Below are 22,411 nucleotides of genomic sequence, written 5' to 3'. Positions count from 1 at the left end.
TGATCAAGGCAGCCTTCGTATGGGGATGAGGGTCCTTAGAGAGGTTAGGGATAGGGATAGTGCAGTGGCCATTTCAGGTCAGAATCCCAAGAAAAGTATGGTGCTAGTGCACACAGTGGAGCACCCAGCTGGAAGAAGTTCCGGGAATGTTGCTACTAGAGACTAGGTTTTCCTACCATCCATATTTTCCTGAAATCACAGAATGTTAGACTAGGAAGAAGACTTGGTGATCCCCACATTCATCTTTCTCATTTAGCCAATAAAGAATCAAGCTCAGTGGGGATAAAGTAATATTCTTAACATCATGTAGCTAGTAAGTGATAGAGCACAGACTAGAATCTACGTCTTCCACTTCCTGATTTTCTATACTTGTCACTACAATTTAAAGTCTAGCTGCATAATATTGCCCTAGTCCAGGGGTTGGTAAAAGCCCATGGGACAAATCCTGCCAGCTGCATGTTTTTGTAAATAAAGTTTTATTGGAACACAGCCATGCTCACTTGTTTACATAACGTCTATGGATGCTTTTGTGCAACACAGCAATGCGAAATACTTGAGACAGAGACTGTATGATCCTCAAGGCCTAAATATTTACCAACCAAGTCCTTTTCAGAAAAAAGTTTTCCAACCCCGGCCTAGTCCTGGCACCTCTCATTTCTTTGCATGTTGCTTCAGGTACAGTCCCCTGTGCTTTTCTTTTCTCCACTCCCCACCTCGTACGTGATCCCTTTTCAACCCCAGGCCCATAGCATACATAAAACTTCAATGCGCTGAGAGGTGGATCTGTCGGCTCCCTGTAGAGATTCATGGTTCACAGAGCACACTATGCTGGCCCCATCATCCTCCCGGGTAACCTGGAATGTCACTGAGCTGCTCACGGTGAAGGTTTTGCCATTGGGATCTTCCTGCACTCGGGTTGGTTCTCCTAGAGTACAGAAATAGAAACATATCTACACACACAGTCACAACGAACCCTCACATACATACATAGTGTGGGCCCCATTGTAGATATACAGATGGTGAGTCGCAGCTCAAACTGAGTTGTGAAATGGATATGCACACACAGAGAGAATACAGGCCCTAGCACACACACATACATGCACATGTGTACACAAAGTATCTGTCATACATTTTCTCTTACTATACAATCACGCCACATGTTATGTGCCCATACATAGACATATATTTCTCTCTCTCTCTGCCTCCTTCTTTCTCCCCACCACTTCCTTTTGTAATCCTAAAATAGGAGGTACTGACCATGGAGTTCTTGGTCACCTTTCCTCCAGCTGAGCTTGGCTGCAGGTTTGCTTCCAGAAGACTGACAGTTTAGGGTGGTTGATTCTTTTTCCCGTAATGATGATCTGTATCCCGATATTATGGGCTTCTGTGGAATTCCTGTCATGGAGAGGGGATGGCCAGGATGGGAAGGAGAGGCACCATGAGGTCAGGAGTCTAAGCTCTCCCTGCTGAGAAGGCATCCCTGGGGGTCAGGATATTTGGGTTCTATTTTGTCTTTTGGTGGTTAGGAGGAAACTAGGAAAAAATCACCTTTCTCTTTGTTTTGTTTCTCTGAGGGCTGGGAAAGAAGACCCCAGGAAAGCATGGTAGTGGGGAGATAAACCACACCTGAGAAATGTGACAATGCCCAACACCCCATTGCACAATTGGGTGGCCACAGAAATAGCATGAAGTTCAGGGAAGCAAAGAATGAAATTGAAATATCGGGTGGAGATGGCAGCACGGGAGAAACTGAGCTAACCTGTTTGAGAAATTAAAATTACATGCAACATGCACATCTCATGTTTCTTTCACGATAATCTTGAGAGGCAGACGAAATAGCCACAATCTTCCCTTTTTTACAAGTTAGGGAATTCAAGCGTAAAGAGAGTAAGATGTTTTCATAGATCAAACGGTAAATAGAGGAGGAAGGATTAGAACCCAGTGCTCTTTGCGTTTTATCCCATTGTAAGAAAACACAGGCTGAAGAATCTTTGGAGACTTGCCTGCTCCAGGCTGCTTCAGGGGCCAGCCTAGAGAGGTGTGTTTGGAAGGCAGCATGCTGCTGGGACACTGGGGCTTGGGAGGCTCACCGAGCACAGTGACGAGGGACTTGGCGGTTCGCACGGGCATGGTGAAGATTGAGCAGGTGTACTCGCCCTCGTCCGCCAGAGCCACGTTGCTGATGCTGATGCTGAGCTCATGGGGTGTGGAGCGAACCAGCTGGATCCGATTATCTCGAAGGGCTGGGGGCAAGTGGGAGAAGTGGAAGCCAGGCTTTTACAGCACCTGTCGTGTCTATCTTCCATTCCCAGGCCTGCTTCCTTGGGGGAAGAGGTATAGTGTGGTAGGGATAGGGGGAGAGGGAACCTGCTCCTGAGTTTGAGCAATCCTTAGGCCAATCAATCATTTTCATGGGCCACTGGGCACAGCAGCCTAAAAGACATTCAGAAAAGGAGGAGGGATTCTGGGGGCATTCTTGGGAAATGCCTGGGCCAACACTGACGTTGGCTTGGCCTGTGAAGTCACTCCAAGACCCTGTAATCCCATGGATGGCCTAGGTCAGATCTGCAATACCGAAGTTTCTCTAGAACCATTATGGAGCCTGAGGCTTGTTGCTTCCTCAAACACCATATCTCCCTATTTCCCAGCCCCTGGACCAGAGGGACATATCTCTCAAGCTCCACAGTCCCCTCCCCCAGTCCAAGGTTCCCAAGGAGATAACACATGGGACATACCTCTCTTCTCCCCAAAGTAGAGAGTCTGTTGGGCAGGGTTAGACCACTGCAGGGATGAGTCCTCATGGTCTTTTACTTGGCACTTGAGCACTACGGTGCCACCAGCCACCACTGTTTCATCAGATGTCCAGGGCTGACTGTCTGCAGGAGCAGAGCAGGGTTAGTTGCCTGAGGAACCTCTGACATCACCGCCCATTTCTGGGTCAAAATCTACTTCAATTAATTCAGACCCTTCAAGGCCCAGTACTTTTGTGTACTCTGTGTACTGTTAAGGCTTCATGGGAGAATAGAGGTAGTGATGGGGGGTAGGGTGGGGTGAGGGCAGGGGGGGAGACCTTATTTCTCCTGGGTTTGAATACACAGAAAACAGGTAGTCACTTGTCGAAACTTTGCTGAATGAAGTGACAGAGGAGTAAAGTCACCCCAATACTGCCCATACCCTCCACATGTATCTTTTCAGATAGGGTTCTACCATATGCCTTTGAAAACACACATACACAACTGTCACTCTATGTTGTGGCTTCCTGCCACCACCTGAATGTAAGCGCAAGAAGCACTGTAACTAATAATCCTGAAAGTCAAAAGAGGAAAAGGCCAAGTCAGTCCTCGCATTGTATGTTCATTTATACAACGCAGAGCTGATAAAACTGTAAAACAAAGATAAATAAATAAAACGGAGACATTTTGACACAGACTTTTCAATTCTTCCAATAATAATTTCCCTTCAGTCACCAACCCCCTTCACAGATTCCTTTTAGTTTCAGTGCTACCCACCTTCGATTACACAAACTCAAATATCAACCTGATACTTCCTTTAAAGGGTAAAGGATTAAGATTTTTCCCTTCAATGCAATGGAAATATACTTCCCAGTCCTTCTCTCCTTAGTTTAAAAAAAAAAAAAGGTCTTATAAGGTATCTAATGGGTGTGTCATTTGAATCCAAGAATGACTTCGAGTCAGGTCTAGCCATGAACCCTTCAGACCTGGCAACTTATTTCCTGTCCAATATTGTTCCATGTTCCCCACACCATGGGTTTCTGATCCCCAATATTGAGTCCTTAGTCTTCAGAACTGACTTTCTATGACCCAGAGAGCTCCAGAGAACTAGCAAAAAATAAACAACATCTTCCAACCCTGATTTTGAAGCATCCACAAAATTTGTTCTACAGCACTAAATTATTTAACCTGTATTTGTGTATCTCTGAACAGGAAACCATGAGAATAACTTCCGATTCCTCTTATTGTGCATTTTAAAACAACCTCCGTGGTCTTAAAGGTGCTGACCGCATCCAATGCTGTCTGCTCATTTCTTTCCTTCTTCGTCACTGGAACTGTATTTCCAAGAGGTAAACAAAACACACTCCTAGCAGAGAAGAGGCTGAGGAGTGGGGGTGATGTGGGCTCAGGTTGATATCAAGTATCAATGGTTCATTCAGGGTTGAATCTGCTCACCTAGCTGTAGTGTTTAGAATCATAAAAATGAGGACTGAGGTGGATACCAGGGATCATTGTAGTCTAACTTCCTCATTTTGAAGATGCAGACAATGAGGCAATGGAGGTGAAATGATTGCCTACGATCATTTTGCTAGTCAGTGATTCTTGTCAGGTCTAGAACTCAGTTCTCCTGGCTCTGAATATTATGTTCTTCCCGTTAGACTACTTCTTAAGCAATTGACTAACATGAGAATTCATTATGATGTTGAGATTAACGTGCCAGTGACTGAGCTGGATAAATAAATTTGGAAATGGCATATTCCTTAAATATCTCAACAAAAGCTTTGGGAAATCCTTCATTTACTGCTAGCAATAGTCCAATGTTTTACTAATAATCCCTTTGCCCTTGATTTGTTTTAAGGAATTCTGCCTTGATGTGTCTTTCTGGTTTCTTCTGAATAATACACTCCTCTCGAATCATTTCATTTTTGGGGAAGAGGTACAGGTGGTACAGAAGTCTCTGTACTGGAGTAAGGGATGAAAGAGCAGGTGCAAGAGAAGTTGGTGGTGTAGAACTAAGAAATAAAATGGCAAATGGAAGGGAGAATGTCGTGTGGTAATGAGGGGAGTGCGAACATCAGGTGGAGGCAGTGTGAGTGGAAGATGATGTGAGAATGGGTGAGGGAACTGAGCGACATTGAGATGAGGGGGCCTGGGGTCTCACCTTGACTGGCCAGCATGTCGGGACTGCTCCAGACTGTGGAGCTGAGGGCCTCGTCGAGTGGAGCCAGAGTTCCCAGCTCCAAATCCTGCTCCTGCCAGTAGCCTGGGGAGAGAATCTCCATCAAGGATGAGCCCTACAGATGTCCTGCTGCAGTCTGAGATCTGTATTTCTATTATTGGGGGGCTGAGGGGAGGCTAGGAGCCTAGGGAAAGTCGAGTCACCAGGATACCTAAGAGAAGTCGAGTTGCTCACAGAGGGGAGAATTAACTAGTGTCCTGAAAAAGGAAGTGCACTTCTGCTTTAAAGCAGTGAGTTACAGGAGGATGCTAAGTTTTATCTGTGCATCATATAACGTTAAAGCCCAAAGAGACATTAGAGATCATCTGCGCCAATTATCCCTCTTCACAGATGAAGAAAATGAAACCCACAAAGACTAGAAGTAACTTGATGAAGGTCAGGACAGGAAAATGAAAGAGAACCAAAGATTTTTCACTTCGTATCCAGGATTCTTTCTTCTATATCATATTACTCATTAAAATAAAGACAAGTTTAATAGTTATGAAATACTTCCCTAGATAAGCCTTGTAATAAACCTGCAAAGCACGTAGGCTGGCGTTATCATTCCTATTTTGCAGAGCGGAAAGCTAATAAAGTGACTTGCTCAAGGCCCTACAAGTGGAGGAACCGACGGCGAGCCACCCCCACCCCCATCGGAGAACGAGATTATTTCGGGGGACAGCTGCCCCAGCCTTCCCACAACGGATACTCCGATTCCTTTTTCAGTTTTCTCATTCCGTTCTCCGTTCCTCCGCCCTCTGTCTCCGTCACGGACTCAGCTCTCTTTTCAGGTACCACACCCCCAGCGCCTGAATTAGCGCCGCCCTTCGCACGAGGCAGCCCCCAACCCCTTTTGTGAAGCGCTGTGGCCTTAAGGGCCTATTTTAACAGGAGGCGGAGGGACAAAGAGGCCAGTCATGCGCCTCGCGCCGGGACTCCCGCCACGGCGCCTCCAAGTAGCCAATCACGTGCGCAAAATCCAGTGAGGTCACCGGGTGCTGGGCAGAGCGGCGGCTGCCGCGCGTCCCGGGCCGAGGCCCGGGAGAACTTGGCCCGACGTCCCGGCGCGAGAGCCGGCGGGTCTGGGCGGCGGGAGAGGGAGGGCGCGGGGGCGCTGGGACTCAGAGGGCAGGGCGGGGGCCGGGGCGCACGGGACGGGAAAGAGGAGTGGGTCCTAGGCCGAGAGTCTGCGGGGAGAAAAGGGCACGAGAGAGAGAGAGACTGCCCATCAGAACAAGAGCGGAAGGCGGGGTGGGGGGAGGTGAGTGGAGTGTGTGTGCGAGGGGCGGGTTGGGGACGGGGAAGGGGGCGGAGAGAGAGATCCGTAAGGAAGGGGTCCTGGCCCTCAGGGGATGACGCTCTGAGACAGAGTTTCAGATGTGCACTCGCCTCCACACAGACGCCCCCCTCTCTCTTCCACTGTTCCCCAAAGACATCATCCAGGGGCTCTGAGAAACTGCTCTGTTCCCAAACGGGAGAGGTGCTGATTCCCGGATGGGGAGAGGGAGAAAAGCAGAGAAAAACAGAAAAACTGTAACAGGTAGCGAAAAGTAGGTAGTGAAAAACAGGCAGGGAAAAGGACCAGGGAAAGTGTTGATAATAGCAAGGCAAGAAAGATGAGACTAGAAGGGAAGGGCCAGGGAGAGGACAAGGGCTCCCAGATCCTGCACAGGCTCTCCGCGGGGCGCCGAGGGGCCTCACCCTGCTGCTTTCTGTGAACATTAAGGATGGAATCCACCTCAGTTTGGTGAGTGTTTCATATAATTTTCCAGGTGTGTGCATGTTTATGCGTGAGCTGCCTCAACAGGCAGTAGGAAGCCAGATGGCAATGTGCAAAGCTTTGGGATGTTGGAGGGGTAGGGTGCAGCCAGAGAGGGGTCAGTGCACATTGTGGCATCTTGGTACCTAGTGCACAAAGCAAACACTAAATAGGCATTTGTTCGAATGGAGGGAATATCTGTCTCCTTCCTTGGTACAGAACAGTTTATAAAGTGAATTTTCAACCGTGATTTCATTTAATCACAAAAACAAACTTAAGATGCAAGCAGCCACATGGATATAATTGACTTTTAGCGATGTCGCTCAGAGAGGTTCAATGACTTACCCAAAGGCACACAAATAGATGTTTCTCAAGAACCATCTTCCTCTCTCTGGTGGTGCTCTCAAAGCTTTTTCAACAGCTGCTCTTTCTGTTAGCATTTCAGCACATTGCATTTTAATTATTGGTATAGTAATCATTCTCCTCATTTAAACTTTGAGCTGGTTAAGAGCAGGGGCCTTACCTTATTCATCGTTGTATCCTTAGCACTTAGCCCATAGTAGGCTCTCCATTTCTTTAATTAGTTCTGGTAATTCATTCAACCACAATTGGCACTATGCTACATATATTCTTAATCAGGCAGAGCATGCATTCTGTCTAACAGCATGGCTTTGGTCTTTGCTTTTCCTGCTCCTTCTTTCATCTGTGTCTTTTTCCTCTCCTCCTCAGTCGCTTTTCTCTGTGCTCATAATCCCTTTCATCCCTCCCCTGTTCCTGTATTTTGCTGGCATTTTTTTCCCTCCTAGATGAATAAGTGAATGGTGATGTAGGTCATTCAAACCAAGCTGAATTGTTTAGATGAAAAAACTGATAACTAAAGAGATGGTTTCCAATAAATTGTCTATTTGGAATATACTAGATATATTGCTTCTGTAGGTTTATGACAACTTACTCTGGTTGTAACATTTTAAGAAACTGATTAACTGGTGGCTGTCCCCACACCTCTCAGGTACCATTTCTCCCTCTGATTCTGAAAACTTTTCATGATCTAATGTCCTCTCTTGAAAACTATCTATTAAAACCTACAACCTCCAGATGGGTCCCTGGGCCAGATAAGTCCTGAAATCCAGAGGGGACAGTCTCTCCAGACCATCAACTAGTTCCATCCCCTATCCCATATTATTGACAGTCCCTTCCAACATGAAAAAGTTATAATGGGTATAGCCCAAATACCCCTAGAGAGTGGGAAAAAGATCAGAGGTGATGGTGGAGTTATACAGAGAAGGTAGGGTTTAATGAACTAATATGATTGCTGAATCATTTTATTGATATTTGTTTTAGTCTCTTAGAGCAGCTAGAAGTAAAAACCTAAAATTGGAGAATTGTAACCCATACCAAGCTCTGAAATCTGTTCTACAATTAACTGTTGCGATCTGCTTTGAAATTCATTGCTTTTTTGTATATATGTTAATTTTCACAAAAAAAGAAAAAATAAGCCAATTGTGATGATAAATGCACGGCTATATGATGATATTCTGAACCACTGATTGTACACTTCAGATGATTACATGGTATGTGAATATATAATATATATCAATAAAAAATAAATTCTGAATGGTCACTTCCCTAGGAGCAGATGAGTGATTATAATGCTATCAACAGAAACATGGATAAGTGGGAGAAATCATAACCTGTGATGTGAAGAGCTTTTGCCTTCTTTGGAATTAAGAGCGTGCCAGTCATCTATGACCTCAGCATAAATTCCCCCAATGAATTCAGACAGGAAAGGAAAACTTAGGAGTGCTTTGAAAAGGCAGAGCAGACTTTGGAGTGGAAATAGTAAAAATTCTGCTCAGGTTTTCTGGAAGGAGATGCTGTCACACACGCCAGACATCGAGACCACATGATCATTAGCGAGGGGCGGCCCAGACTGCTCACTTAGAACAACACATGAAGGGGGCTCCGGTTGCATCACTCATACTGTTTTCCTGTGTAGAAACCTTCACTGACTCCTTATTGTCTTCAGATAAAACCTTGATTTGTTAGCCTGACCCTCAAGTCCTCTACAGTGTGATGCCAGCCTGCTTTTTAGCTTGTCTTTTTTCTCACTCACCCCAAACCCCAGACTTACGAAGCTGTTGAGTTCTCTCTAAAAACCTTTTGCTTTCCTGCATCTGTGCTTTTCCTACAATAACTTGGTTTATAATATACTGATCTTCACAGTTCTAAACCCTGTCTCTCCTTAAAGTCCAGTTTATGTAGCATCTCCTCCATGGTGTCTTCCCTGATTGTCCCAGATGGAAGTAATCTCTTATTTCTCTGAGTTATTGTGTTTATCTGTATTTTTTTAAATGATGCAGCACTCTCTAATGTGAACTATAAATTGGCTTTCCTCCTAAGTTTTAGAGTTTCTTCATGTGGGGTTAATGAAACCTGATTCACCTTTGCATCAACACTGGCCCTAACAAAGCATATTGCACACAGAGGTGCTTAATAAATATTTATTTAAAAAGTGAATCGATGACACTGAACATCTTCTAATGTGAGAACTACTAATGTGCAACTTCCAGTGCAGAGGAACTGGCAAACCAAGTAGGATAGGAAGAAATAGGTCAAGGAAGAGGACAGACCATCCAGAGGCTGAAGTAATAAAAACCTACAAAGGGAAGGGAATTGATATTTGCTGAAAACCTTCTATGTCTCAACATCCAAGTTAGGCACTCTAATAGTCATTATTCCCAGAACAACCCTTAATAAATATTATTATGCATATGTTAAACATGAGTTAACTAGGGCCCAGGGAAGTTAAATACCACATCTGTATGATATATCTAGTAAGTGTTTGGACTAGGCAGGCTTTAAATTCAGATTTCTCTGACCACAAAGCACAGGCTTTCTCTGCATCTTCACTATATTGCTTTTTTTCTGCAGAAGTGTGTATTGTGCATGTCTCTCTCTGTGTGTGTGTGTGTGTGTATGTGTGGTTGGAGTTATATAGGGGAAAACATTCCTTTTTATGTTGCCGGCCACTTTTGAGCTGATTCTTCCTGGCTAAGGGTGGCCTATTTAAACAATATGTACAACACTCACCAGCAGTGTATTAAAAATAACAATGCGGGTGGGCCACGGTGGCTCAGCAGGCAAGAATGCTTGCCTGCCATGCCAGAGGACCCAGGTTTGATTCCCAGTCCCGGCCCATGTAAAAAAAAAAATAAATAAATAACAATGCAGCAAATTAGAAATGGGTGGTGGTGGTGGTGCTATGATTTGAACCCACTGAATTCATATTTAATTGGATCTTTCAGTGTGTTTTCATCTGTAATTTTGGGGCTCTTTCCTTCACCCTAAGACTCTTCCAGTGTGGGACTTTTCAGGTAACCACGCAACAAACTCATCTAGTAACAAACAAATTCCCACACATTTTCATAGCATTCTAGCATCTAGGCTGAAAACAAAAAGATTATCTCCTTGTTTGCCTTCCATTGCTTTGGGAGTTTCTTAAATCTTAGTTTATTCACTTATAGTTCTCAGTATCTTTAGGATTCCCAGCATTTAGAGGACAGAGTAGCCCTTTCACCCACTGATTTCCTTCTGATTGACTTTTCAGATTAAGAGTAGCAGAGAATTGGAGACTCCCTAATGTGCCCCTTTAAAGCATACATGGGCACCTATGATTTAGTTGTTCACTCAACAAGTGCTCAATAAATCTTTATTGAATAAATAAATGAGTGACTCAAACAAATAAAAATATATTGTCTCCAATTTAAGTGTCTCTAGTAGGACATCTATGAAAGTATGCCAGTATAGCTCCCCATTCCTTGGTTGATAGCTCGTCCCTGCCCCGTCTGTTTTGGGGACCTACATAAACATGGGCCTTAGAGCCATCGGCAGGGTCATGGATGCACATATGGGATGGTGGGGAAAAGCCTAAGACTTCTCTTGCATAACCACTGCTGTCCTTGCTGGGGCTTGGGTCCACAGCCCCACTTCTCTGACTATGGAGAAAACCTTCTCCCTGAGTAGGAGTTGATGATGATGGTGATGATGATGATGATGATTCAGCATTTCTATAACTCCAGAGCTAAAAATATGCTTCATCCCAGCCTACTTGTTATTCCTCACGACTACCATGACAGGTGGGTGGAGGAGTGTTATCTCCAAGGGAAAAACACTGGGGGCTGTGGCCCAGAATACTGAAGGGACCCACTTTTAGAATGGTTTACCTCCACTTATTGCTGGGCTCCCTGACCAGATGATCTCACCCTAATTTTCCCTGATCCCAGCTAAGTTAGTGAATGTGTATCTGGACCACACACACAGAAGGGAATGGGCCGTGACAAAACCAGGATTAGAACTCAGCCCCCAGAGCTTTGCTTTGTGCTCAGAGACACATTTTTCTTTGACAGTGAAAGTCCAGATTTGCAACTGGAGGAAAGCAGACCAATCCCACCTGACTGTTAATTTAGGAGATTACTCCAAGATATCGGGGAATCGCTTTGACCTGAGAGACTTTAGAGCTCCCTCTAAAGTTTAGAGAGTAGTGACTTCGGACCCAAGACTTTAGAGCTCTCTAAAGAAATTAGGTTTTGCTCTTTATGCTAAAGTTCCTTCAACTTTTATGCCACTTTTACTGCAGGCATCGTCCTTTCCTGGTCTAAGATTGATGGCCTGGGTGTCAGAATATTCACCTATTTCCTGCCCTCCATCCCCTTCTAACTTTGTCCGCTCCTCAGTTTCCAGTCTGCTAATGTCCCATGTATATTACAGTGCAGTCAGACAAAAGCTGGGTCCATAAGAAGTTATTATATCCATGTATCTTATATCTCTGAGAGTTATTCTGTCATTTGGGATCCTCTGTTTTTTTTTTTTTTCAGGTTTATTTCCTTCTCTTTCTGTTGCTTCTCAGGGATAGGCCTCTGCTCCTCCCACATAGCAGGATCTCCTCCCTTTGCTGAGACACGCTGAAACTCACATTCACTTCAGAACCTCGGAGCTCAGTCATGCTTCAGTTGCCTGCCTCCCGGATCTAGGCCTCCCTCTGTCCCTCTTCCCCGACACTCCCATACTCGTTCTGGCTGGGCTGCTGAGACCTTGCTCTTCCTTGTTTCCTCTCTCCTTTACTTTCTGTTGCTGTCTGGTTTTTCCTCCCAGAATCTTGTTTATCTACTTCCCTCTGCCTCCCAGCAGCCTCTTGGGTCCGAAGTCACTACTCTCTAAGCTTTGCTTTATTCTCCTGGGACGTGTACAGATATAAGTGAAAATAGATGGCAAGTAGGGAATAAAGTCTTCACTATAAGACGTTCCTACCATGCTGTTTAACCCCTTTGCTTGATGAGACCAGGCCAACGGGTCCAAGATATACAGAAGCAGCAATGCTATACTGTTATATGAGCCAGAAGATTTAAGTTTGGAAGGGGTCTGCAACCTGGGCTCAAACAGCTTTATTATTTCTCATTGGCAGACACCTTTTGGTTCCATCCTAAGCATATTGTTAAACATGGAGGGCTTTTGTGTCCTGAATTTAGAGTGGTATGTGGCTAGGCTCTTTACAAGCTGACTGAAGAGGAGGGACACTTTGGGGTAGTTGCCTGGCTTACCTGTGGTGGGGGTGAGGGTGGGGTTAAAACGAAAAGCTTATCTTTTGCCAAGAAAAAGTTATTCCAAATGTTTTTCCATATCCCAGTGTACCAAACTCTAAGCCATCATGAATGAATATACTTTCTATATTTCCTAAAACCCTGCAATCAATTTGCATGTCCAGTCATTGTGTATTGATCTCTAATGGCTAGAAGTGGTTATTCCTAAGACCTTTTTCATCCCCTGGGACAGAAGATGAAGCCAATGTCCTTTCTGACCCTCTACCACCAAAATTCCATAATTTGTCTCCTTCTCTGTTTCAGTTATACCATAGTCTGTCCAAAATATTTCTCCCCTCTATGATTCTTTCAAGGATCCTAAATAGCATCCAGTCCAATGCTCTCATTTTAAAGATGAGGAACCAAGGCCTAAAGAGGTTCAGGAACTTGAGTACAGTCACACAGGTAGTTAAGGGTAGCACTGTGTTTATAATCCTCTTCTCCTGATGTCACGGTTATTTTATAGCAGCCCTGGTAAGGGGCTAATTTGCCATTTAGTGTGGTATCGCATCCTGTGACATCCAGCCATCCAGTGACTTCCAGCCTTCGCACTCCCCATCTCACCCTTCATAGGCACAGAGAACCACAGGCCCCTAGACTACAAGGGAAGTAACTCTATTCATGTCAGGCAAGTTGAGAAAGTTGGCGCGAGATGAGAAGTGGATCCCTAAAAGAACAAATAAGGCCACAGGCCTGTAGGAAACTGTGATACAAAGAATACATCTTCACAAACTTCAGAGCCTTACTAACAGATTCCAGCCTCCACAGGGCAGAAGGCACTGCCATGGCCCTTAGGACCTAAAAAGGGTGACTCAGAGGCTAGGTTGTGTGTGCATGCACATGCTGGAACCCATGTGGTGGAGAGCTGTAGGAATGCTAACCAGATTGCGAAGTGGGAGACTGGGACTAGAGGAGAGGGGATCATAAAGCAGAGGAGAATGTCCTATTCTTGAGCTAGAGAAAGAAAAAAAAAAAAAAAACTGGAGGCAGAAGTGGGCTTGTGGTAGGCTGAGGAGGGCCCTCAGAGACTTAGTTAAGATTCCGATGAGCAGAGACTGGTAAGTGGGTGGCAGAGAAGGAGGTGGGGACAGCTGTTGCTTTGATTTGCTATTGAGTCAGTATTCTCAGTGCATTAACACTGGGAGGGAGCCCTGGGCTGGCCCGCAACAAAAACAAGCACCTCTGTAGCCAATACTGTGTTGTACTAAGGAGAATTAAGTACAGTACGATTCTCCTTAGTAATTTTTTTTTGTGGTTGGGAGACAAAAAGGAAGGGAATCTGACCCCAAAGGAGCTCCTTCCTAGTTTTAGTTCCTTCCTTCTAGGATTGGATACTAATCAAGCATATGGTGTTCTGCACTAAATGGCTGCGAGGATGGGATGATGCAGGGCAAAGGGGATGACTCTCCCAAGGAACTTGTGCAGGGGTTTGATTCCCATCAGTTGTTTCTTAGGTAGGCCCCTAAGGGTGGGATGAAATCACTCAGTTGAGGATGTCCCTGAGCCATTTTAGAAATACCCATTTACCCCCTCTCCTCAACCCTTCCAACCGTGCTCACATACTTCAGGCAGGTATGACTTGGGATCTGCAGGCAAATGCAGTGGAGAGGCAGGTGGCCAGACTTTGTCTCAACTGAGTGGTGGGGATTTACCTCTTTTCCCTGAATTTATTCTATTACTTTCACACATATGCAGTGGTCCTAGAGAAAAGAATCCTCCATCTTAGGAAAGTACATGGGAAATAAACATATCAGAGTCAGTGAGGGGTAAAATGAGAGCAGAATTCAGTTTTGATCATTGGAAGGGTATGAGAAAATAAGGAATAGGAAAAGATAGTCCAGGAAAATCAGGGAGAAATATAGAATTACCCAGAGGATGAGAAATATCAGTTCAGGTTGCACAGCCTCGCTCCCACTCTCTAGTGCCTATCCCAGTGCCTCAATAATTGTTAGTGTGCATGGATGAGTTCCTTTGCTCAAAAGGTTCTATCTTATTCTCCTTTGCTCTTTCTATCACACTTTAGATATTTCAGGCTGATGACTTGGTGTGGTGGGACAAGAATTCTGTGAAGAAAGTTTAATTTGTTAGAAGTCAGGCAAGAAAGCATTCATCTCGCTGGTTCTGGTTTTACTGACTTGTTTTTACTGTTTCCCTTCACTGGATAATCAGAGTCAGGTGTAGATGACAGGCTCAGGGCAGTAGGTAGGAGCATTACATGAAGAAAAATGTGTTCCGCTCTACATACTCACACTACTCCAGCTTCCCTGCTTCCCCCAATCCTAACTGAGATTTAGTCTCTTCCCTTCATTCTTCTCACTTTAAAAAATCTGTGTCTTTTTAAACTAGCAGCACATTGTTCACATTAGCCTTATTTTGTGCCTTCCTGTGAATTCAACTCTTCTTAAAACAGACACGTTTTTGCATGTCTACAAACCTCACAGACCCTATACTAACAAATAATACTGTTCTGATACAAAGATCTCCTCCTCTCTTTTAAAACCTATACTGAGTGTCTCTTCTTTGATGCAGGTATATGTTCATTCTTTCTCCCCCTCTTAAGATGCATGGATGTTATAACCTGGTTGCCTGCTTTTTTTTCCTTCAGCAGGTAGTCCTCAATATACATATGACACACTACAGTTTTCACTATTCATATCTATGTTTTCCTTTTTTTCTAACATAAACACACAGCTTTTCTTATGACCCAGATACAGAGCCCTTTTCACATGCCTATATTAATCAGAACTCCCTACTTCCAGAAAACCATATGGCTTAAACTCAGAGATTCTCCCCAAAGCAGAATTCAGGCTCTCTCTTCTGTTTAAACTCCCCAGGAGAGGGCCAGAATCCTTTCTTCCCTAGGGCTGAGGCTCAGTCCATCTGTCACTGACATCAACTCCAGAGCATGGAAATGAAAGAAGAGTTGGCATTAATCAGTAGTTGAGGCTAAATGAGAATATGTGTGACCCAGGGGCTTAGCAGTGCTGGGTTTTATGTTTGTTTGAGATTATAGGGTATAGATTAGGGGAAGCATAAAATATGTTTGGAAAAATTCCATCTTTAAGAGCTAGACTCCACCCAGTGAGTGTAATTGTCTCATCGTCATTTTTGTATTTGCTGAGAGACATATGATTAGGATGCAGATGATGAAACTGGCCCTACATTTTAAAATAAGGCAAGAACTGGACCCTAGGTTCTTCTCAGGCTGACTATTGTGCTTAGTCACAAGGTACCTATCAGCAGTTTATTTATTGGAATCTTATTGGGTTTCCAAGAAGGATCAGAAGTATTTATATCAGAGACTCAATAAAACAGTTAACTTTCAGAAGTTTTTTTTTTTTTTTTTTTATCCTGTCTGAGGCTTTATCTGGAATATTAGAATCAGAATTGCAAGCAAAGAGCCAGGGCATAAAGGAAGAAAAATAAACGTAAACCCAGGATCAGCAAATTCCCAATGAAGTCTGGTGGTGCTGAAAGTGCTAGTCTCCTGTCCTGCCATGTCAATATATGGAACAATAAGAAGAAAGGAGAGAGGCAAAGAATGGTTGGCTTAGAGATGAATGGCTGGACATCTACTTCCATTTTTCTCCCTAGGGCAAGGTGATGTGCGTGACCTTCTTGACCCTGAACTGGAAGTAAATGAGCCAAAGGTGCTTATATTTAGCAATCAATAGACAATTAGTATAAGTCTAGCTGGTAGAAGGGAAGATAAATCCTTAGAGAAGGCAACATTTTAGTTTGTTCTTTTATGTTATTTAGCTTTCTTTTTCTCCTGGAAGTCTCCAGGAGAAAAATCTAAAAAGATGAGAGGGTTAAAGAATCCCGCGGGTAAGAGTTTACACAGAGGGTGATAGACATCTTTAAAGAAAAAAGCTTGAATTTCTGCATTATAATTCGTCTTAAAATATGTCTTTTCTTAATGAGAACAGGGGTCTCAAGGTGATGAATGGATGGGTGATACTCCAGCTGTTGCTGTGACCATAATCCTGTCTTCCTGAAAGCTCACTCATAGAGATAAATCACTTCCATTACTTGTCCTTGAGAAATGAAGTTTCTCCTTGTGTCAAGTGAGGAAACTACAGAGGGGTCCTGGAAATTCTTTTAGAAAACCTGCCTCCCAAACTAAACTCTGCTGTAGGTCATTCATGAGTTTTATCTATTATATGAACTGTTAAACAGAAATCGACATAGGGAAATAAGCATGTAGAGGAAAAGGAGCTTGCATAGTTCTGATGTGATATGAGGAACATGCTGTCTAGTCTCAGACTGGCAGGAACTGAGCATTCTCGGCTCCTCGCGGCACTTGACATCATCAGCCTATTGGCAGATAACCCAAAAGATTAGTAGGGTCCAGTTTAAGATGCATCTACTGAGATTTGACCAAGGACCTGGTCTCTGGGATGGAGTGATTGTATTTAAGGCCACTGGTTCTGTTCAAGTTGATTGTAAAGGTAGGGGAAATGAGTCAGGGCTTTAATACTTGTTTCTCAAGTCTCTCATATATTAGGTTCTTCCGTTAGTTATTCCAATAACCCATTATTGCATATTGTCTTTGTATTTATTCATAAGGTTGAAGGTAAAGGGAAAGTAAGTACTATGACAGGACAGTTAAAGTTGACTGTCAGGCTCATATGATTATTATACATGGGCTGTACTATGTCAAACTAAAACACGAATACTCACAGTTCTGTTTTTAATCTCTGAGACCGTTTATGGTAAAGCATCCAATTATATGAAATCTAGCTGTTCTAGTTCATTTTATGCCCCAGTCTCCTGTGCATCTCAAATAGTCCTTCTTTTTAACTTGAAAAGTACTTGGGTGTAAGGATCTCGGATCTGTATTCTGAATTTTGTTCCCCTCTTCCTGGTGGAGCAGGTCAGTGGTCATAACTAAGCTCACGTGTGTTTATGATGGGAGAAGGGAGCTTCCAACCTTGTCTGGGAGCTGCGCTGTGTCGAGTAAAGAGATGCTGAAGCTTGGAGAGAGAGCAGGACCACGGAGAGCAACAAGAAGAGTCTGGTGTGTCCTCATCAGGGGTTAGCACCATGGAGAGCTCAGAGCACAGGTGGTTTGTGCCACAAAAACCAGGGCAACTGGGACTGTAGATTAAGGTAACTCGGTCTTGAGCAGTCAAACGGAAAGAACAGGTGTCAGCACTTCCTTTAGGATCCCATCATACCCACAACTTGCTGTGAAAGGTTCTTCTGAAGTACTTTGACTCTGTCAGAGAATTGGACCCCAGGGAGTATGTTCAAAAATGAGGACCACCCTCAGAATGAGTTCGTCAGGAGGAACCTCAGGACTTTTGCCATAAACATAGATATTAGTAATGGTGGGAGGAGTTTTAATTTGCCCTAATTGCTGTGAATAGTCAAGACTAGATTATATATGGAAAAGGATAAGACAATTGTCCTCAGGACTTAGAGCCTCTGTGGTAGCTGGGAAATATCACTCTCTTTAGGCTTAGGGAAATTGTGGTAAAGGAAGAAATGGCTTTCTCTTCAGTACTAGTTGTTCCAGTAAAGAACATGTAGCTTTACTGAGACATTATTGTGCAAAATTTCAAATGTTTCATATGTTCAAGGCCTCCAAGAGTTTGGCTTCTTGGTTAGATCTCCTTGTTATAGCAGGATTGTGTTGAGTTTTTACTTAGGTAGTTATTGGATGCTTGAGTATTATGTGGTTCTGACCTTATTCAGAACCATGACCACTGCTGGTTTTAGAGGCAGACAGGTCTTTTGCTCCAGGACACTTGTTCTTATCTGTTTTATAATGACATGGAATGTATATTATCAATTTGACTAAATTTTTTGAGATCTGGATCTTTTTCCTGATGTTTGCTTCTCTAGGCTGTTTTTTTCTGATGGTCTGCTTTTCTCTATCTCTTATAAACATCCCCATGGGATTTTTGTTGTCAGAGTTGATGGGTAGCCCTCCAGGACATGACCCCATCCAGGAAACAAAATGTTCCCGCATATGGGCCTACAGCCAATGTTAAACAGGAAATATGAAATTCTAAAATAAAAGGTATAATTACCCAAACTTTCTAATACCCTGGATTTTTCATTCAGTGGTCATTAAGGAGCTGGTCCAGTCCATAGCTTCCTTTCAAGGAGAATCTGGGACCTAGATTACCACCCTTAGATGAAATTCCATTGCTGAGAAGTTGATGACAAAAAAGGGATTTTTGAGTCATATACAGGTCCAATGGAATAGGAAACAACAGAGAAGGTGAGTGGTCACAGCTCTAGGAGTTTCAGTTCCCTGGGGATAACTGTAGAGATTTTTTTCTTAGCATGTGACTAGGAAAAGCTCCTTTTGACCCCATCCTACATATTGTTAGGTTGCAAGAAAGTAGTAATATCAAAATCAGACACACAGATTTAAAGAGCAATGGTTTGCTTTCAGAGTGACCAGAACACCAAAAAGATGCCATCTGTGGATTTTTTTTTTGGCTGCAGAAGTATGAGTCACTCTCCAAGTGAATAGTGAATGTCTGAAAACAAGGAGGAGAGAGCACCAGCAAGCCTAACAGTAGTGAGCTGGTTCATTTTACTGTCAGTTTTAGCCAGAAGGCTTCACACTGAGTTTAGCAGAGCCCCCCCAAGTTGTGCTTTAAGGACTATAGAGAGAGTGGGGAAGGCCCCTTCTTAGAAGAAAGTCTTAGAAAGACTCCAGTTCTTACTTAACTGTTTCAAGATGAGCAATTCTCCTTATTTGATAAAGGGACTTCATAGTCTTCTTTTTTTTAAGAGTGTAATCACTGCCCTAGAGGAAACTACTAGAACCAACCGTGCTTCTAAGCTCTAGGGAAAACTTAGGATAGAATCTTTAGCTTAAGTGCTGGCTAGGTAGCTGACATCCCACCATCTAGGCCTCACATCAGAAACACAGGTTTTGCACGCAGTTAACTAAACTTTCTATATCTAGTGTCTCTCTGATGGCTTCTACTTTTCTGTGCCTGAAAATGCTTCTGTTCCTGGCATATCCTTCCCAAAGGTTACAGCTGCAACTAAGAACACAAACTCAATGGTGTAGCTCTGCCAAGCAGATCTGTGGGCAGAGCTAGAGTGAATGCCTGCTGGACATCTCCAGCACATTGGGCATGTTCTCCACACTGGGCACTGGGCCAGGGGGCTGCAGAATGTATGGCAGTGGACAGAGGTCATTGGGAAGGGAAAGATATTCATGTGTGGGGCGGTGCAGTACAAGGTTAAGTTGCTATGACCTGGGTTTGAAGCAAAGTGAGGCTCTTCCTTTCCCCCTAGATAAACTCACAGAGTGCTAGACATAACTTGAGAAGGGAGAATCCAAGGAAGGTTGTTCACAATATTGAATGTCAAGCAGCTCACCAGTGAGATGACCATAGCACACATTAAGCCTATAGGCTTTGCGTCCCCCCCCACCCCATATCTGTAATTGTTGACTTCTGCCCATACTAGGAAAATGTGAGAAGGAATGGCAGTGATAAACTCTGAATGTCTTAATTATTCTAGAGCTTCTAGCTATGGCACTAAGGACCACCTTCAGATACCGGTTGCTTGCCCTTCTCCAACCTCTCAATCCCTATTCAGCCTTATGGAGCTTTAAAAAATTATGCTATACTTCAGGGAGCTGTATATCCCAAGAGCACATGAAGTTTATTTTCCTTCTTCTAAATGGAAACAACCACCCTACCACAACAGCCTTGTCCACCCAATCATCCACATATTAGGTATCTTGTAAAGAAAATAGTTGGAAAATGTAGGGTAGTATTTAAAAATTTTAACTCAGGTGTTAGGAATGTTCCAAGTTATCTTTAAGCTTATGGCAGGACTATATTCCTTAAACCTTTATACAACATTTCTCCTAGTTTTGGTCAAACATTACCAGCTAGGATAAGTACTCTCTATTCCCCTCCCCAGGCCAACTGAGGGTACTAGACATACCTTCCTCATAATTCTGATTAGAACTGCCTTCAGGATCACCACCCATGAGCTTTATACCTACATACCTACTTTTCACCATCAGAGCTGGCCTTCTGTGATTCAGAAAATAAGGAGTAGGATTAATTTAAAATAAAAAGGTTGCATGTGGTTTTGTCTTGTCCATCCATCATTGCAACCTGAGTTGTGCTTACCCAAATGGCTGCTATCTGGATTGATAATACTCCATAAGGGAAAAGATGTTTGATTTGACTCTTCCTTGGGAACAGACCTCCCTCCCCATCTAGAAACCCACCGTTCAAAAGTTACTCCTTTCTACTCTTTCCTTCAAGCGAATGCTTTAGATATATTTCTAGACTCAGGAATAAAATATTTCTATCCCTCTCAGTCTTAAGCCTGAATAGGGGCCAGGTTCCAAAATTGAAGACCATGACAGAGTTATGAATTTGAAGAATAAAGAGTTGGTTACTATATAGATTTATTCCGTTCTCCAGTGTTTACATCCTAGAGTAGAAGAGCTCACAGCTTTTTGAGATGACATCTTTCTTTCGTTTTAGGTCCCAGCCTAGCACCAGTAGCTCCCATTGCCTAGCAGGTGTGGTTTGGGTCACTCTTGCCTATCTCTAATGTACCTAGCAGATTGGGAAGGCAGTTGAAACTCAAGGCCAAGTAAGAGGTTCACTGTTGAGGCACGAACACTCAGCAGCTTCTCTTTGCTTTGCACTTATCCTACTCTCCTCCAGGACTCTCCTCAATGAGTAGGGTCATCAGTGCAGTCCTCCTGGGAAGAGGGATTCCAGGAGGAGGGGCTCCTGTCTCTGTGGTGACTCAAGCAGGAACTCCCTTTGGGGAGTTTTGATGGGTAGAGGATGGAAGGAGTCAGCCAGCTAGCTTTAGAAAGGGGATCCCCAGAGTCCCCACACCAGGGGAAGTTCCTTTATCATGATGGAGACAGGGCAGGGGGGAGGAGGTCAGGTGAGGTGGAGCGATTATTCCTCCAGCACCCTGGCTTTTAGCCTGTTTGCCTCATGAGATTCTCTACATCATCCTCCCTAGATTCAACCCTTCCCCTTCTACCCCCCTCCCGCCCCGCCCTGTACCCATCCCTGCTGGCCACTGGGTCCATTGCCCAGGAGCCGCCTCCCCTTTCTCCTCCCCTGCGGTTCTTTCTGTTTTTCTCTGGCATCTGGCCGGGCATAGCCACCACCCTCCCCCTCATTCTCCCCACATCCCTTTGCTCCGCAGAGGTCCTGTTCCCTCGCCCCCTCCCCCACCCAGCCCTCCTCTGACCGGGGTAGAGGAGAGAGAAGGATGCATTCCTTTAGTCCTTTCCCAGTTTGCCCTCCCTCCTCCAGGGACCCTAGTCTCTGAGCCATGCCTCCCAGCCTAGTCTTCCTACAAATTGCCCCCTGTCACCCCATTAACCATCAGCAGCCCTTAAGAAGGCGGAGAGTGTCCCCACAAGCTGACCTACATAGCTTGGCCAGGGCGGGAGGGGCTCTTCCCCAAGTCCCCTCACCCCTGGCCCCACCTCCTTCCCCCCCCCCCCCCCCACTCTCTTCCTTCATCTCTCTACCTTTAGCAGCCAGAGGTTTGAGTTACAGAATAGGGCAAAGGGGCTAGATACGCTACCCCTCCCAAACTGGGAGAATAAATGCTTAGCCCTGGGAAGCTTTGGGCTTTCCATGCATCTCTCTCCCCAAATATCTTGATCCTTCCCTTTGGCCAACCTCCTTCCACCCCCCACCCCCCAAGCCATTCTCCGCCACTCCTGTCTGGGCTTTTCCCAGCTTCTGCCACCTTAGGATATTGCCATCCATAGGCCCCCTCCGCCCTGTGTTGTTGTTTTGCTCCAAGGAGAAGCCCCCCTCTTTTGCCCACGCCCCCCTCAGCAGCCTCACCCAGGCCCCTTCTCAGCCCACTCAGGGCTGTGCCGTGCGTGGGGAAAGGGGGAGGGAGCAGAAATGTTTGCATACAGCAGTTTGGGGGATTGCACTGGCTACCCAAACCATACTGACATACATACACAAACACCGGACACACGCCCTGACTGAAACAGCGACAAACCTCACTCCGCCCCCAACACACACTGACACAGACACACACGCAGATACTGACACAGAAACGCAGAACCAGACAC

The 22,411-nt window shown here is 44.5% G+C and overlaps 1 protein-coding gene and 1 long non-coding RNA gene across 10 annotated transcripts in view; one reads left to right on the top strand and one right to left on the bottom strand.

Annotated features, from left to right (window-relative positions):
* The window catches only part of CADM3 (cell adhesion molecule 3), a 31,891-nt gene that overhangs the window by 5,912 nt on the left and 3,568 nt on the right, over positions 1 to 22,411 (bottom strand). For 5 of the 9 annotated variants that reach the window (XM_077156587.1, XM_077156586.1, XM_077156588.1 and 2 more), the window contains 5 exons: positions 4,894 to 4,995; positions 2,736 to 2,876; positions 2,091 to 2,243; positions 1,258 to 1,395; positions 755 to 925 (listed from right to left, as the gene is read on the bottom strand). In XM_077156587.1, the coding sequence (XP_077012702.1) occupies positions 755 to 925; positions 1,258 to 1,395; positions 2,091 to 2,243; positions 2,736 to 2,876; positions 4,894 to 4,995 (705 nt within the window). The remainder of the gene's footprint in view (positions 1 to 754; positions 926 to 1,257; positions 1,396 to 2,090; positions 2,244 to 2,735; positions 2,877 to 4,893; positions 4,996 to 22,411) is intronic. The other 4 variants (XM_077156591.1, XM_077156590.1, XM_077156592.1 and 1 more) reach the window with 1 other exon arrangement.
* LOC143680020 (uncharacterized) overlaps positions 6,270 to 22,411 on the top strand; it is a 62,421-nt gene continuing 46,279 nt past the window's right edge. Inside the window, exon 1 of the long non-coding RNA XR_013174017.1 lies at positions 6,270 to 6,697. This is a non-coding gene — a long non-coding RNA (uncharacterized LOC143680020). The remainder of the gene's footprint in view (positions 6,698 to 22,411) is intronic.

The sequence above is a fragment of the Tamandua tetradactyla genome, chromosome 4, assembly GCF_023851605.1.
Source record: "Tamandua tetradactyla isolate mTamTet1 chromosome 4, mTamTet1.pri, whole genome shotgun sequence".
Lineage (NCBI taxonomy): Eukaryota > Metazoa > Chordata > Mammalia > Pilosa > Myrmecophagidae > Tamandua > Tamandua tetradactyla.
Note: the sequence above shows the minus strand (reverse complement) of the source record. Positions and strands in the feature narration are given on the sequence as shown.